The 15,909-nt window shown below is 41.8% G+C and overlaps 2 protein-coding genes across 3 annotated transcripts; one reads left to right on the forward strand and one right to left on the reverse strand.

Annotated features, from left to right (window-relative positions):
• The first annotated feature begins 1,381 nt into the window (after positions 1–1,381).
• Positions 1,382–15,557, forward strand: vps18 (VPS18 core subunit of CORVET and HOPS complexes). Of its 2 annotated transcripts, none has more exons than XM_077552406.1 (11): positions 1,382–1,536; positions 1,617–1,877; positions 8,551–8,787; positions 8,864–9,005; positions 9,188–9,279; positions 10,316–10,566; positions 10,702–11,055; positions 12,067–13,335; positions 13,410–13,619; positions 14,591–14,827; positions 14,906–15,557. In XM_077552406.1, exons 3-11 carry the CDS (start codon positions 8,685–8,687, stop codon positions 15,194–15,196), a joined length of 2,949 nt encoding a protein of 982 aa, XP_077408532.1. In that variant the 5' UTR covers positions 1,382–1,536; positions 1,617–1,877; positions 8,551–8,684; the 3' UTR covers positions 15,197–15,557. The 2 variants fall into 2 exon arrangements, with proteins under 2 accessions (XP_077408532.1, XP_077408533.1); XM_077552407.1 differs by having other exon boundaries at positions 1,395–1,536; positions 1,711–1,877.
• Positions 4,091–7,950, reverse strand: rhov (ras homolog family member V). Its single transcript, XM_077552408.1, has 3 exons — positions 7,598–7,950; positions 6,865–6,923; positions 4,091–6,092 (listed from the first exon to the last, which is right to left on the reverse strand). Exons 1-3 carry the CDS (start codon positions 7,818–7,820, stop codon positions 5,646–5,648), a joined length of 729 nt encoding a protein of 242 aa, XP_077408534.1. The 5' UTR covers positions 7,821–7,950; the 3' UTR covers positions 4,091–5,645.
• Positions 15,558–15,909: the final 352 nt, after the last annotated feature.

The following is a 15,909-nucleotide window of genomic DNA, read 5'->3' on the forward strand; positions in this document are numbered from 1 at the left end:
ACTACTGATCTCTCCTTTGCAGAGGAAATCCAATCGTTAATCTGCAAGTGAATGAGGCCATTCACTTGATGTTTCCTGTGAATGTGTTAAGATGCTAACAACTTTTTACAGTGGCTAAAACATCTTACTGCAATGTAATCTAAAATAGATTGCTTTAGTAAAAAAAAAATGTGTAGCCACATTTAGCTTTCCATTCATTAGCTAATGGGGTACTACTTCCTGGTTCACTGACAATGTTAGGAATTAATGGGTGAGACTGGAACATCGGAATTCTGGGGCATTAATAAAATGTCCATGGTGAAAAAAATCTGTAGGGACATACAGCATGTTTGTTTGTCCACAAGTTTCTTCACTAGCCAGATAACTATAGACGGAACTCTACAGTCTGAACTCTGGTACATGTGGAAAACTTCCATGGTGTCTAAAAAAAGAATCATAATGACACAATTGTTTAATTTTCCTTTTGTTAACTAGCAGGCTACTTCCTGGTTCATGGAGACTACTAGCAGACATTGGAACCGGCAGATGGGACTTTTTTTTTACATAGCAAGTGAAAGAGGAATAAAATTATTTGTCCTCTTTGCGTGTTCCAAAATTTGAAGACAGATTTAATGTAAGAAAAAAACACCTTTGCAAAAATGATTTTATCTAACAGAGATCTCTGGACACTCATACAGCCTCTAATTCATCACTTAAACAGGTGGGATTCAGAGCGTCGAAATGTGCCTCTTCCGCGTGTACAATGGCTTCTTATAGTTAAAAGACCTCCTCTCTTTCATTTGTAGACAAAACATACTCTCTGGGTACTTTTCCATGAGCGATGGCGAAAACAGAGTCAGGGGTGCGTGTTCAAAACAGATTCTGTTCTCAAGGACCAAATGTGTTTTCGCACAAAGCGCTGAGAAGGAACTTTTTTAGACTAAATAGTATGTCCCATTTTAAGGTCAGATTATACCGAAATCAACACCATCTGCTCTGCAAAGGACACAAAACATTTCGACAAGGTTAATATAAAGAATTAAAATGTTAATAATGTGTAACAATGGTTAATATATGAAATGAAGAATTAAAAATGTTATAATATCTATCACAAGGCAGACTCTACTGACTATTTATCATTTTTGCGCACAGTACTGCAAATATTAGTCCAGTAAACACAAAGACTAACATGATGCCCACAGTTGATTTGCATAATGTTGGCATAAAACAAAGAGAAATGTCCTGCAAGAGTTTTTTTTTTCATTGAGAATTAAAATTTGATCTTTGAAGACTGTGAACTTTGATGTAGTCATCAAACATCCCTGGTGTCTTTCAATGTCTCTGCTGAACTTGACACTTTCAAATAAATGATCTGTATTACTCAATAATAGCAAGACAAGGGGGGTGGGGGGGCGTTTGTTGCCGCTGGGCGCTGGCGGTCTGGGACATTTCTCACCAACTCAGCGCCGAAACTGACAGTTTGCTTGTGAAAAAAATGATGGGAACACCAACAGACTGAAAGCGGAAACGGATATTCACACCATTGTGGTTCAAACGGTGAGTACTGTTTTTGTTATTAAATAAAACCATGTAAACAAAATTGTATTTAAAAAAATATATATATATATTTTGTGCAGGGGCTTGAGCAGCTTACCAACAGCTACAATATCAAACCCCCCACCTCTTGGGATTTGAGTTTGGCAGAGGTAACAATGGTGTTTTTTTTTAAAGGCATTAAAAAACACAAAGCCAGGTGGACCTGTCGGTGCACCTGCTGACTTCCAGGCCTGCCTGCCAACCTTTTCACTAGAGTGAAACTGGCCGGCCGCCAGAAGAAGACTCAGTTGATGACTCCTGACACAAACCTCGGAAAACCCTGGGAAAGGAACCAGCCCCCGGTGAGAAAAATATGACTAACCCATGAGAAGGAGAGTTGAGCCTGTTTTTTCCGAAAACCTAAAACTGGTCCAACAACAACAAGGCCCTCTCGCTTGTACGAACACATCATTCAAAAGATGACAATTTTCTCCTTCAGATGTTTGGCAAAGCATCTGTTCTTTGAACGGTAGACCGTAAAATGGCTTGAGTGGGGGGTGGGGGGAGACTCATAAATAATATGAAGTGCATTTGTGAAGAGGAGTCTGACGGGTGGTCTTGACCCTCTGAGGGTCAGCACAACGCTGACCTTCACATTACCCTGGACACTTCAAAGTGTCCTCTACACAAAACGTTCCATTCCTTCAAGTCCTTGATATCTAAAATTATCAACTGGACAGAAGGGTTATGCAAGTTTTGGTAACATAAGCGAGTCTTTAAAATGAGCAAACATGAAAAAAATAATAATGATCACAATTTGGTCCATATCTTGGTTTGAAGAGTCTGGTCCGCGTTGGGTACAGTAAGGGAGCAAATGTAAAACGTAAAAGCGCTTGTCTTTTGGGTAAACAGGAATAGATAAAACATATTTGAAATGAAATTCATAGCATTGAATTCCCCAATTGATTAAAGATTCTCAATTAACCCGTGGGCAGTATTTTATTTTGAAATGGCTTGGTCAGAGTCAACAAAAAGCCAAAAAATGGTCACAATAACGCCTAGGGGTATATAATCGTTTAAAAATACACTTTTAACACTAGAACAGCTTAATTAAATTATTTATTTATTTTAGGAGAGAACAGTCTAAATTGTCATTATTATTGAGTGCTACAATAGTATTAACCCTCCCCCTTTTGTCAAGTTCTGAAATCTTGAAGTTCCAAAGAGCGCTTTCAAAGCTAAATTCCCAAAACACAGATCTTTGAAGTTGGCAATTCTGTAGATCCACCAATGACACACCAAGCATGCATCTATAAGTCAATGTTCAATGAAAATCAAAGAATTTGAAAGTAGATAAAAGGTCAAAAGTCAAATACTAGTGTGGGTGCTTCTCTTTGAATCTAATTTAAAGGCCTGCGTGGTAGCAGTTGTTCATCTAAGACGGGAGCTGCCTCGTAACCGATGATGGATGCGCGACTCTAATAGAAAACAGACATCTGACGTATTGTTTTTCCCTCCCGTTCAACCTGTTCACAGCAAATGTGCAGCGTAGCACGTATGAGAGAACGTCTTTCACTTCCAGATAATGGAAGAGGCTCACTGTGTATTTAGAGACCTTGTAACGTGACTTCTGGGATTTGTTTCTTGTGCAGTCTGACAACTATTTACTACTATTTTCCAGCCAGCAATTCCCCCATTATATAAATGTTTGTGCTTCTTCATTAGCATTAGCGGTCAACGGCCACGATTGTGATACGTAGTTAGCTAGCTAGCTATGCCTACACCCTAAAAATGCATCCTCCCTTTGGGTAGTCCATTACCTTAGCCACTTTAGAGTGCCTCGTTGTCAGCCATGAGTGCGCACGTGTCATGAAGAGAAGACGGAAATGCAAAATAAAAAAAACAACAACTCTAACTTAAGAACTATTTTACCTGTTTGGCAGTATATTTAAAAATAGTCAAATATGTAAAGGTAATTATCTCATTACCTGTTGGCGTAATTGCGATATGGCACAGCAGGATAATGATTTTCACATGCCTGCTACTGTATTTGAAGGAATAGCATTTTTTTTTTGGTAATTTGTGGACAAAACCACCCATGTATTACTATTATTAACATTTCCCGTCACACCTTTCCAACCTCATGCGGGTGAGGCTTCCCCACAAACACAGACGCACTTCTTTGCGGGTGGATTATCATCAATCACAGTGGCTCGTGGATCCTCCTTAATCTCATTTTGAGACTTTTTTTTCCAAGTGACACAATCAGTCACAAAAAGACATCCCAGCAAGGCGCGGTCACGCATTAGAAAGGTTCACCCCCCCTCACCCGGGCCCGACTGGAGGCCCCAGGTTAATTATCACGTGCTTGGGGGTGGGAGACGGTGCAGGAAAGGTGGCTATTGTGGCCTACTGAGATTATGCCAATTCCCCGTGGAGAGTAGGAATGGCTGCCTCAGTTCCTGTGCCCCCCCCCCTCCCCCTCCAAAAATAAAGTTTTCCCCAAATGTAAAGTAGCTTGTCTTATCAGATGGCTGTGAATTGTTCAGTCTAAAAATATACATAACACAGAGGCTGTAATTTGCACTTCATTTATTTACGTCACATCGCTCTGACATGTAAATAACAAGACACACGGGTTAGAGGAGAGGGAGGCACAATAGCACATAAGTGATACAAAAAAAAAAAGTTTACATTGAAAATCCACTTTGGTGTCAACAATTGTTTGAACAAACACATTTCATTCGGACCACTTCCACAAGAAGCATAATAAACGTCCAGTTCTATATACATCCAATATTATATACATGTAAGGTTATGAGATTAGACTGGAGTGCAAAATATGGCTCTTTTTTTTGGAATTAGGGGCAGGTAGGGCTATGCTACGCCAAATCCACTAATGGCAGTTTAAAAAAGAAAAAAAAGGAAGTAATTTTTGCAAAGTAGGAATCTTTAGAGAAAATTCATTGCATACAATTTATTTTTTTGTGCTTATTTTTGTGGTAATCAAAATAGTTGAAATGTGAGTTTTAAAATATGTTTACTTCACATTTCATGCTATATGTAACTGCCCTTTTTTGGGGGGCAGAATTTTACTATTTTTCTTTATGGTGAACAAATCCCTTAACATGAATGAAAAAATAACTACAATATTTACTTGTATTTTTCCATGACTTATCTCAGTTTGTTATTCAAAAAATATCTATCAACAAATCAAATTAAGGACAAATAGTAGATGAGGTGAATATATGCAGCTATTTTTTTTTTTCCTTTCAAGGAAACCATTAAAGGCCCGTGACAAAAATGAGTTTGAAAACCGTGATCTCGAGAGTCTAGACTGATCACCATCACAAGGGCTGAAGGTCCAACCTGACTGCCCTCCTGTGACCTGCTCAAACTCAAAACTGGGTCAATGCGATACAGTACGTGCGTTCCTTTTCGCAACATTGCAAAAAGTCACCGTCGCGTTAATTAAGGCACGAAAACCAGTCTGGGCAGCGTCCTTTAGCGCTCAGGTAAAAACGTGGCACCTCGCTTTTTTTGCACCGCGACCTGACGCGGAGGCTTCACGCGTTTAAAACAAAAGAGCAGCTTGCTGACGCTCGTGTGCTGAAACCGGGCTTCACGGCCTCTGTTTCACCAGTACACACACATGTGAGCATGCAAATACATGTCATTTGCATGTTGTCTTTCGACAAAATGGCCCAACAGTCTGTAAGTTTGAATGGGGTGAGAGGAAGTAGGATTATTAGGGATCCTCGTGATTTCTTATGATTTTAGAAGTGTTTTTCCATACTTTACTACTGTGTTAGCATAGATTAGCACCTCACCGTTCACCACAGTCAAGGATACGGAATAAATGCTCCAACAGCTTTCCATACAATAGATAGCATTTCCAGCTAACTTATTAGCACATTTTCCAGTGTAACAGGTCAACCAGAAGAATTCATTAGCAGCGTAATGTTTCACATAACTGCGTATTCCAAGCTCAAGTGGTTGTAAACAAGACAACAGTCCTAGCTCGGTGGGTGGGGGCTCCATAACCTTCTCCCGATGCCATTTCCTGAATGTCACTTCACAGACCAACGTCGCATATAAATTAAGAACTTGTGTCGACAGTCCCGATCGGCTCAGACAAAGCAGAAGAATTTTTTCCAACTGCACCTGGAAAAGGCCTTGGTGCGCCTGTCCGACGAGCGCCTTTTCTTGGCCTGCCGCGCCTTGTTCTTGATGGCGGCGAAGATGGCGGCGTCGAACGCCTCCTTCAAGTTCTTCTGCGTGAGCGACGAGCACTCCACGTAGTCCGCCGCCCGGATCTTCTCCGCCATGCCTTGCGCCCGCGAGCTGGCCACGGGCTTGACGCTGGCGCGGTCCAGGCCGATGAGCACGTTGACGTCCAGGAGGAGGTCCGACTGAGTGCCCACCAGGACGATGGGCGAGGTGGGGTTGCAGGCGCGGATCTCGGGCACCCATTTTTTGGTGATGTTGTGGAAGGAGGCGGGGTTGACCATGCTGAAGCAGAGCAGGAAGACGTCCGTGTGAGAGTAGGACAGCGATCGGAACTCGTCAAACTCCTCCTGAAAGGCATCGAGAATGTGAGTCAGTGGAATTGGCGTCAAACATTAACAACAAAAGATTGCTTACAGGAGGAGATCTCAGACTTATTGGGTCCAGGGACTTATTATATATAAAAGGTGAATTCATAACAAGAAGTCCCTCATAATCCTAACATCAATTAAAACCCGTACACAGTGAACCCTTGTTTACCACACGGGTGAAACCATTTAGAGATGTGGAGACCAATAGCAGATTCTTAAAATGGATTCTAATGTAAATAGGCAGTGGGGGGAGGCCCAGACGGGACTTTTGTGCTCCCACGTATGCGTTCCAGCGGTATAAGAGGAAAACAACAGTATTTTGGATGTTTGAGGGAGGACTGGCTGACTCCAAAGTAAAGTAATCCAAAAAAAAAAAACAGCCACTGCCACTTTAACAACTATTACCCAGCAGCAGTCGGGCCCTAAAACCAATCCAGTGGCTTTTGTTGGGAATTGGAGTTGTTTAAATAAAATTGACAGTTTGTTTGCCACAAAGAGAAAATTGTTAGCATGCAAAGAGCGATGTGAGAGCGAAAGATTTACACGATAGATGCACAACCAATGGGAAGTTAACAACTGTAGAGATCATAATCCATGGTTGGTTGGGTGAAGATATCAAAAAGGTGTCATATTGGCCATTTATATGTGAATAATGACTACTCTTAAGGAAATATATTTATATGTAGTTATGTTTTTGAGTCTGACAAAGAAAAGTAAGATAAATAGAAAAAAATGGTAAACTCAGATTTACCTGTCCTGCAGTGTCCACCAGCTGTACTCTGACTGGGGATCCATCTACTTGGACCTGGCCTGTTGAAAACAAGTAATACCATTTACAGTTCATGCAGTACATAATAATTATATTTTTTAATTCCTTGAAATGTGAAATTCTGGGTGGATGGTAGTCTATCGGCAATTAGTTCTCTTTGTAGTTGTACTGTGCTTTTATACATAACCCCCCCCCCCCATACTTTCATGTATACTGTGTTCTTTTATGTATTAGTGTTATTATATGCTCCGCCTTCCTGGCCAGATCACCATTCAAAAAGAGCTCTCCATCACAATGGGTTATTCTCTTGATTAAATAAAGGTAATGATTGATTTTTACATCTTTCAAGGGGAACAAAAGTATAACAAATGACCCCAGTGATTAAAAAAAAAAAAAAGTCAAAAATCAAGCCTCCAAACCAACCTTTCCTCATTTCTTTGTTTAATTTAACTCACTTAGACAAATCAATAGATGATGACGTATTTTCTGTAGTTTTGTAAAAAAAAGTTGGTGATCCACTTGATGTTACTGTACTTGTATTCCTTATGTGTGAACATTTTTACATTAATACTACACATTACAATTGTGTGTTTTTTTTTTTGTATTTTTAGAAATGTACTTAAAATGAATGTACCGTATACGGGGGAAAATATAATGACATAAAATTGTTGTTCCAAATTCATTTTGAGTTCATTTGAATGAATAAATATCATACCAGAGAAGACGTCGAAGCCGGTTTGCTTGTAGTCCACCGGGTATCCGTTTAAGGTGTAGCTGACAATCATGCTGGTCTTGCCCACCGCGCCGTCGCCCACCAGCATGCAGCTGATGACGCCCGGCTCCAGCTCGTCCTCCCGGGTCAGTCCGCAACCGGAGACGCGGGACTCGTGGTAGAAGTACTCCATGTGAGGTGGCATGTCGGGCGCGATTCTCACCATCGGGTGTCTTTACCGTCTTCTGTGCTATGACTCGAGAGGGGCGGCAGTTTTTTTTTAAATATATTTAGAGTCACTAACACTCCGGGAGCTTGTAATTTGAATAACCACGCCCATTGAGGGAAAAGTGAAACTTGTTGTTCCAACATTGTCCAGTAGCGACACCCAACGTCGGTAAGGAGCACTGCATCAATTATTCATGTTCATACAGGATTTTTCATAGTTAAAGCAACTTTCTGCTCTGACCCGTTGTCATAAATATGCCCACTGAGAGAAAGGCTTACGTTAGGAATAATTCTTCTGAATTAATTTCTTCCCTTATCAGTGCAACACTATTATTTGCCTACCAAGAGAAAGCCGGAAACTATGTCGGTCATTGTTACAACAGCGACCCCCGATGTCAGAATGGGGGTAATGCATCAACTATGATCACATGAGGACTGTCACCTGACTCGCTCCTTTCTCCCTCATTTACGCACTTGTAGTCAGTTTCGGTAATACTACTATAAGGCGGTTGAATGTTTAGTAATATTATGTGACCGTTACAAGTCTACAACCCGCTAATGAAACTAGAAAATGCCTCGGACGAGTTATTTTACGGGATATAGCTCCTAGCTAGCTATGGAGCTACTCATTAATGCCGCCCTGAAGGCGAACTATTTTGTATTATACGACTGTTGAATGTTATATTATCTTAGTAACGTCTGAAATGTGCTAATATGTTTTGAAATAGGCGAAACAGGCGGACGAGAATCGCTGAGGCCAGTTTACGAGAGCTAGCTGCCAGCTAACTAGAGGGCTAGCTGCATAGTCATATTTTAGCTGTCTAGCTTCATTCACTGATTTGGAATCAAGTTCCACGTAAATATGGCTTCGATACTGGACGAGTACGAGGACTCGCAAAATAGCAGACAAAGTGCACAGCAGCACGGCCGCCTGGCGAGTGCCAATATCGGGATAACACATTCAGGTAAGCCGGGGAGGCAACCAGGAGTGATTGGGAGATTCTGGGATAATACTGTTTAATGACTCAAACGTTTTCTCAGGCTTCGTCAATGTGCGACTCGAGGAAGAAAAGCCCATTTTCAACAAGCAGAGGATCGATTTTACGCCACCCGAGAGGATAAATCACCTGGCAGTCTGCAACAATCAGCTATGCATGAGTCTGGGGAAGGACGCCCTGCTGAGGCAAATAACAATCATAAACGGTCACTGTAATTGCTCACTAGTGCAGTGCTTTTTGATTGGATTAGTTGAAAAGTCGGTGACAAGCTGTGATTAGTCCAGTCATAGATGTTTATTGGAGTCTTCAAGAAGAGTTGTTGGGAGATGAAAAAGGCTGATAGGAATGTATGCACGTTTCTTTGTAGGATTGATTTGGCTAAACCTGATCACCCCAATCAGATTGACCTTGGAAGGAAAGATGACAGCAAAGTACACAAACTCTTCCTGGATCCAACGGGTAAGAAAATCAACGTTGATCCCCCAAGAATGATATTCATTTACATTTTTATGGTGTACATTTTCATAAAATGCAAATTAGCATACAAGTAACAGTTTGAAACTAGTGTTATTTGGGTAGTATGATTATTTGTTAAAAACATTTCTGGTTGATGATTGGATTAATCTAAGAAAATACTGGATTAAGTCTGGTCAAAGTAAAAAAAAAAAATTAAATTAGATTTTAATTCTCCTAAATTAAATGTCTCTTGTAAAAAAACGTTTTTTTTTTAAAATTCTTGTTCTATGATTTTGTAAGTAGTATTCGAGTATCTTGGAAATTTATTCAGTTATTCTTGGATAATCCCAAGAAAATACACAACATAGTCTAGCAAAAGTATGTTTTTTTTCTTTGTAACATTCAAATTCTCACAAAATTAAGACTTTTTTTTAGGTTATCGTGCTTCGCGTTTGTAAAAGTACTTTTTTTGTAATATTGCTTTATGACATTAATTTTTTTATCACTGAAACCTTTCAGATTTTATTCTCTTAAAGTTACAATTGAAATATTTTTTTTTATTGCAATATTGTGAACCTTTTCTTGTAAATTGGTATTTTTATCTTGAAATTAAAACCTTGATAAAAAAATAAAAGGAAAAAAAACACAATCAATTTAATATTTTGTAATTGCGATATTCCAACTATATTCCTTAAGTAAATATTTTATTCTCGCAACATTACAACTTTTTTCTAGTAATGTGATTTTTCGCATTTCTGATAAAATTTAGACATTTAGTGTAAAATTGTACAAATTTTTTCCCCTTTCTTTCGTGATGAGGGTATATTGTGCCTTTTTCTCAAATTACTTTTTCAGTGTAACCCTGCTACTCCTACTCAAAGTTTTATAAATAAATGTAAAGACATTTTGATTATTAAAGATTCCTCTCCATGAGTAGAAATGTTCACTATTGTTAACATACTATGACTATGGGGGATGAAAAAGACCAAACTTAACATCTCTGTCTTCTCTTACAATTGTTCTGTCTTTTTTTATTTAGGCTCCCACTTGCTAATCAGCATGAGCACCAGCGAGTGTCTGTACCTGAACAGGAACACGCAAAAGGTGCGCAGTCTGTCTCGCTGGCGGGGCCACCTGGTGGAGAGCGTGGGCTGGAACAAGCTGCTGGGCAACGAGACCAGCACGGGGCCCATCCTGGTCGGCACCGGCCAAGGCGTCATCTTCGAGGCCGAGATCTCTGCCACCGAAGGGAGCCTCTTTAACACCAACCCGGACCAGTACTTCAGACAAGTGCGTCTTCATGAGTGTGTTTGGGCTACATAGTTTTTATTGGAAGTCAATTCAGTGAAATCGCCAAAATGTTCAATCAAACCACATAATTGTAACATAATGTGTCATGTAATACACATGCTAATATTATTCCAGTTCCACTCCCTGGAGGAAGACGGGAAGCCGGCGCCGGTGTGCTGCCTGGAGGTGGAGCGCGGCCTGGAGAACAAGTACTTTATCATCGCCACCACCCGCAAGCGCCTCTTCCAGTTTGTGGGCAAAGTAGCCGAGGGCATGGAGCAGCAGGGCTTCAGCTCCATCTTCACCCAGAACCAGGACCTGCTGCCTAGCTTTCAGGAGTTCCCGGCCAACATGGGCTATAGCGAGATCACCTTCTACACGTCCAAGCTCCGTACCTCCCCCAAGGCCTTTGCCTGGATGATGGGCAACGGCGTGCTCTACGGGCAGCTGGACTACGTCAGGCCTGACTCACTGTTGAGTGACGTGCAGGTAACTGTTATGACCACGGGATTATGTTTGAACCTCTCCCCAGTGTTTATTTTTAAGATAATGTTTTGATGCCCTGACACGTGGGAAAGGAGAGTCACATTCATGAAATAGACTTTTTAAGTTATTGAACCCCAGGAAAAGAGCATAACCATGAGCATGCAGGCACACGCGCAGACTCATTGACTCAAACCTCACCAGGAGATCCCGCCTCCAAAAGGCACATGGATGCGACAATAGGCTCGGTATGCTTGTAGTTTTATTTTTTTATTTTATTCAAAAAGTGGGTATTTGTAAGTTTAAACGTGTTTGTTGTATGGCAGTTTTATTTTAAACTGCTCAATTTTGGAGCCATTTGTAGTTTTATTTATGCATTTTTTTAAATGTTATGGTAGTCTTTTGCATTTTTTAAAGTGGTTTTATTTTAAACGTTTTTTTTTTAACAATAGTCATTTTTACTTGAGTGTCTTTTTTTTAAACTCGTTATATTTTAAACTGCAACATTTGGTTGTTTTACTTTCATTTACAATGTTTTGGCAGCTTTTCTAGTCATAATGGCAGTCCTGTACATAGGGCTGCTCGATTATGATTTTTTTTTTATCACTATTAATTTGGTAATAATTCAAATCACGATTAATGCAATCATTAGTTTTTTGTTACAAAACAAGACCATTTTTAAACATATATATACATATAAATAAAAACACTATCATTATGCAAGTTCCTTTTGGACCAAACAAGATTTATTAAATTAGTCAGTTTAAAATTAAAAAAAAGGTGCAAACATATATAAATGTAAACAACTAAGTTTGTTTACGATTATGTTAATTTTGTAATTGTGGAGTGTAAAAACTGAAATCGTAATTGAATTTTGAATAATTGCACAGCCTTAACTGTAAATGTGTGTGTGTATATATGGAATAAATGAACCATTTTTCAGTACAACCGCAAATGTTTCACTGTATTTGCTCCATTATTTGCCACGACTCCTCTCATGTTGTGTTTGTTCCTCAGGTGTGGGAGTACACGGCCGACATCGACCTGTCCCTCAACAAGCCCATCTCCATCGTCCTGACCCAGTTCCACTTCCTCTTGTTGCTGCACGACCGGGTCAAGGCGATCTGCACGCTGAACGGCCAGGTGGTTCACGAGGACGTGTTCCCGGACAAATTCGGCCCCCTCAAGAGGATGATCAAGGACCCGTCGGGCGGCCTGGTGTGGATCTACACGGAGCGGGCCGTGTTCCGCTACCACATCCAGCGCGAGTCCCGCGACGTGTGGCAGATGTACATGAGCATGAACAAGTTCGACCTGGCCAAGGAGTACTGCCGCGAGCGGCCCGAATGCATGGACATGGTCCTGGCCAAGGAGGCTGAGCATTGTTTCCAGAACAAGCGCTACCTGGAGAGCGCCAAGTGCTACGCCCTGACGCAGAACTACTTCGAAGAGATTGCGCTCAAGTTCATCGAGGCCAAGCAAGAGGAGGCCCTGAAGGAGTTCTTGCTGAAAAAGCTGAGCAATCTGAAGGCGAGCGAGAGGACGCAGATCACCTTGCTCGTCACCTGGCTGGCCGAGCTCTACTTGAACCGGCTGGGCCAGCTGGAGGATGACGACGGCAAGGCGGGCATCCTCTTCCGGGAGACCCGCGAGGAGTTCCGCCACTTCCTGAGCACCTCCAAGCACCGCGAGTGCCTGTTCAACAACCGCGGCACCATCTACGACCTGCTGGCCAGCCACGGCAACGTGGACGACATGGTGTACTTCTCGGTGGTCATGCAGGACTACGAGAGGGTGGTGTCGCACTACTGCCAGCACGACGACTACAGCGCCGCCCTGGAGGTGCTCGCCAAGCACTGCGACGAGAAGCTCTTCTACAAGTTCTCCCCGGTGCTCATGCAGCACATCCCCGAGAGGGTGGTGGACGCCTGGATCCAAATGGGCAAGCGGCTGGAGCCCAAGAAACTCATCCCGGCGCTGATGAACTACAGCCACAAGGGAAGCAGCCAGCAGATCAACGAGACGGTGCGCTACATGGAGTTCTGCGTGCACGAGCTGCGCGTCACCGAGGAGGCCATCCACAACTACCTGCTGTCGCTCTACGCCAAGTACAAGCCCGACTCGCTGCTGCGCTACCTGGAGGAGGCGGGCACGTACGCCTCGGAGATCCACTACGACCTCAAGTACGCGCTCAGGCTGTGCGCCGAACACGGCTACCTGCGCGCCTGCGTGCTAGTGTACAGGATTATGGAGCTGTACGAGGAGGCGGTGGATCTCGCGTTGCAAGTAAGTTCAATCGGGACAGTTGCGCCTTGACTTATGAGCGCCCCAACTTACGAGTAAGGCTGTGTTGTCCGCAGGTGGATGTGGATTTGGCCAAGAGCTGCGCCGACCTGCCGGAGGATGACGAGGAGCTGCGAAAGAAGCTGTGGCTGAAGATCGCCCGTCATGTGGTGCAGGAGGAGAAGGACGTGAAGAAGGCCATGAACTGCTTGTCCAGCTGCGACCTGCTCAAGATCGAGGACATCCTGCCTTTCTTTCCCGACTTTGTCACCATCGACCACTTTAAGGTTGGAAACCATTAACCATGACTATATGACATTATTTTGAAGCAATCAGTTTTCATGATTTTACTAGGGCCAACCGGTATGGATTTTTTTTTTTTTAGGCCCATGTAGATTACGATATTTGACAAAATAAAATTCTGATAACCGATTAACTTTTTCACTCCCAGCCATTTTCACCGCAGTAACCCCCTTCGCTCCCAGCTGTTTTGCTGGATTTTGACTGATTTTGCAAGGCCCACAGAATATTGTATTCTATTGCTCTAAAAACATGGAACCTACCAAAAGAAATATTAGAGTCTCTTCTTTTATCAGGGAAAAAAAGTATATTTGTTTATGTTTCCGTTTTGCAGCAGTTAGCATTAGAATATATCCAAGTTTTATTATTATTCACAAACCTGCCATAAAAAAGAGCTTGTTGCAACACAGCCCTGGCTGATCTCGTATACTCTGCTGCCACCTACTGGCAGTTTTTTGTAACAACTGTTACCAAGTGAAGTGAAGTGAAGTGGAGTGAAGGATAAAGTATTAAAAAACGTATTTATATGTTTTGGGGTGAATTAATGAATTAGGGTTAGGCAGAACAATTAACTGTTTTATGGTACTCTGTCCTTTAGTATTTTTTCAACTTGACAACATAGAGAAAAACAGTTGTTTAAAAAAATCTGCCTGTTTAGCCAGATTTTAAGAAAGCTAATATCGTCCGATTAAATCGGCTGGCCGATTAATCGTGGTGCTTTAAAATACAAGAGACCCAACTTGAGTTTTTTGAGATACAAGCCGTTATTCGGCTGTTTTTTTTCCCTTCTTCTTTGATTTGCAAGTTAAAGTTAAAGATACAAGCACTGTATGGTGGCAGTGAACTCGACTCACTTCACAACAAGCAGCATTAGTGTAAAACGTGTGCTTTGTCACAGAAACGTTTGGCAAACACTTCTTTAAAATATCTTACCCGTCCGTCTGTTTGTGTCTTTCAGGAGGCCATCTGCAGCTCCCTGGAGGAGTACAACAAGCACATCGAGGAGCTGAAGCAGGAAATGGAGGAGGCCACCGAGAGCGCCAAACGCATCCGAGAGGACATCCAGGAAATGCGGAACAAGTACGGCGTGGTGGACTCCCAGGACAAATGTTCGTCCTGTGATTTTCCGTTGCTCAACAGGCCCTTTTATTTATTCCTGTGTGGACACATGTTCCACTCTGACTGCCTCCTGCAGGTACGCCGCACAATTACGATCGAGAGAAGTGTTTCCATTTACACGGACGATGCATTTTTGACATTTTCCACCCTCTAGGAAGTGACGCCTCACCTGTCTGCCTACAAGCTGAGTCGTTTGGACGAGCTGCAGAAGAAACTCTCTGCCTCCACGCAGGCGTCCAAATCGCGACACCGTCCCACGCTGAATGAGGAAGGCGACGCGCCCAGCCATAGCAAGGGCGGGGTTAGTCGCGAGCAGATGAAATCCGACCTGGACGACATGGTCGCGTCCGAGTGCGTGTACTGCGGCGAGCTTATGACCAGGTCTGTGGACAAGCCCTTCATCGATCCCAAGAAGTTCGAGGAGGACAAATCCAGCTGGCTGTGAATGAGATGGACTTGGGTTGGATGTAGCAGATTGAGATGTTTGTCCGGTTGCCTGTTATTGCCTGATCCGTGACCACCACTACTGAGAATAGTGTCTGCTTTTTCTGTTTGAGGCTGATTTGGAATATTTTTACACTTCTAAATGACATACTAAGTAAATTCGTTCCCAACACATACACACATCTCAAAGTTTCAAATGTGGGATTAAATATGCATCATACAGTCTTTATTGGCATATTATGTTACGCTTCTTTTGTCCAGCCTGTACTTAACTGTCCAATGGTCAATGTTTCCTGCACTGTCTATCTTAACACCATGGAAAATAAATTAAACACATTCATTTTATGCTTTGTCATGTTGAACCTACTTTGTCCTGTCCTTTTTTTTTAATAAGCTTTTTTTTTTTTTAATTATTATTCATAAAGGAGCGTGCAAAATGAGTTTGTAAGTAAAAATAATTACTAAATTTAGCGTAAAATGAAGTCAAAACTAAATATGAAACTTAAGTACTAAAATTACATTTTGTAACGTAAAATATTTGTTTATTACATTATTAAATTATGACAATATTTTGGGGTAAAACAAATTATATTTCATATTTATGCTATATTACATTATAAATTATACCTCAAATTGTAATACATATCTGTAATGTGTCGCCTAGGAACAATTAACCTCACTCATATGTACCAATAACCAAAACGATTCTTAAAA

This window comes from Vanacampus margaritifer, chromosome 19 (assembly GCF_051991255.1).
Source record: "Vanacampus margaritifer isolate UIUO_Vmar chromosome 19, RoL_Vmar_1.0, whole genome shotgun sequence".
In the NCBI taxonomy this organism is placed as follows: domain Eukaryota; kingdom Metazoa; phylum Chordata; class Actinopteri; order Syngnathiformes; family Syngnathidae; genus Vanacampus; species Vanacampus margaritifer.

Coding starts and splice junctions, on each gene's coding strand:
- rhov (XM_077552408.1), bottom strand. CDS start 7,820: ATGGTGAGAATCGCGCCCGACATGCCACCTCACATGGAGTACTTCTAC. Junction 6,924..7,597: donor CGGCTTCGACGTCTTCTCTG/GTATGATATTTA, acceptor TGTTTTCAACAG/GCCAGGTCCAAGTAGATGGA. Junction 6,093..6,864: donor TGGTGGACACTGCAGGACAG/GTAAATCTGAGT, acceptor GATGCCTTTCAG/GAGGAGTTTGACGAGTTCCG.
- vps18 (XM_077552406.1), top strand. CDS start 8,685: ATGGCTTCGATACTGGACGAGTACGAGGACTCGCAAAATAGCAGACAA. Junction 9,006..9,187: donor GGGAAGGACGCCCTGCTGAG/GCAAATAACAAT, acceptor GTTTCTTTGTAG/GATTGATTTGGCTAAACCTG. Junction 9,280..10,315: donor ACTCTTCCTGGATCCAACGG/GTAAGAAAATCA, acceptor TTTTTTATTTAG/GCTCCCACTTGCTAATCAGC.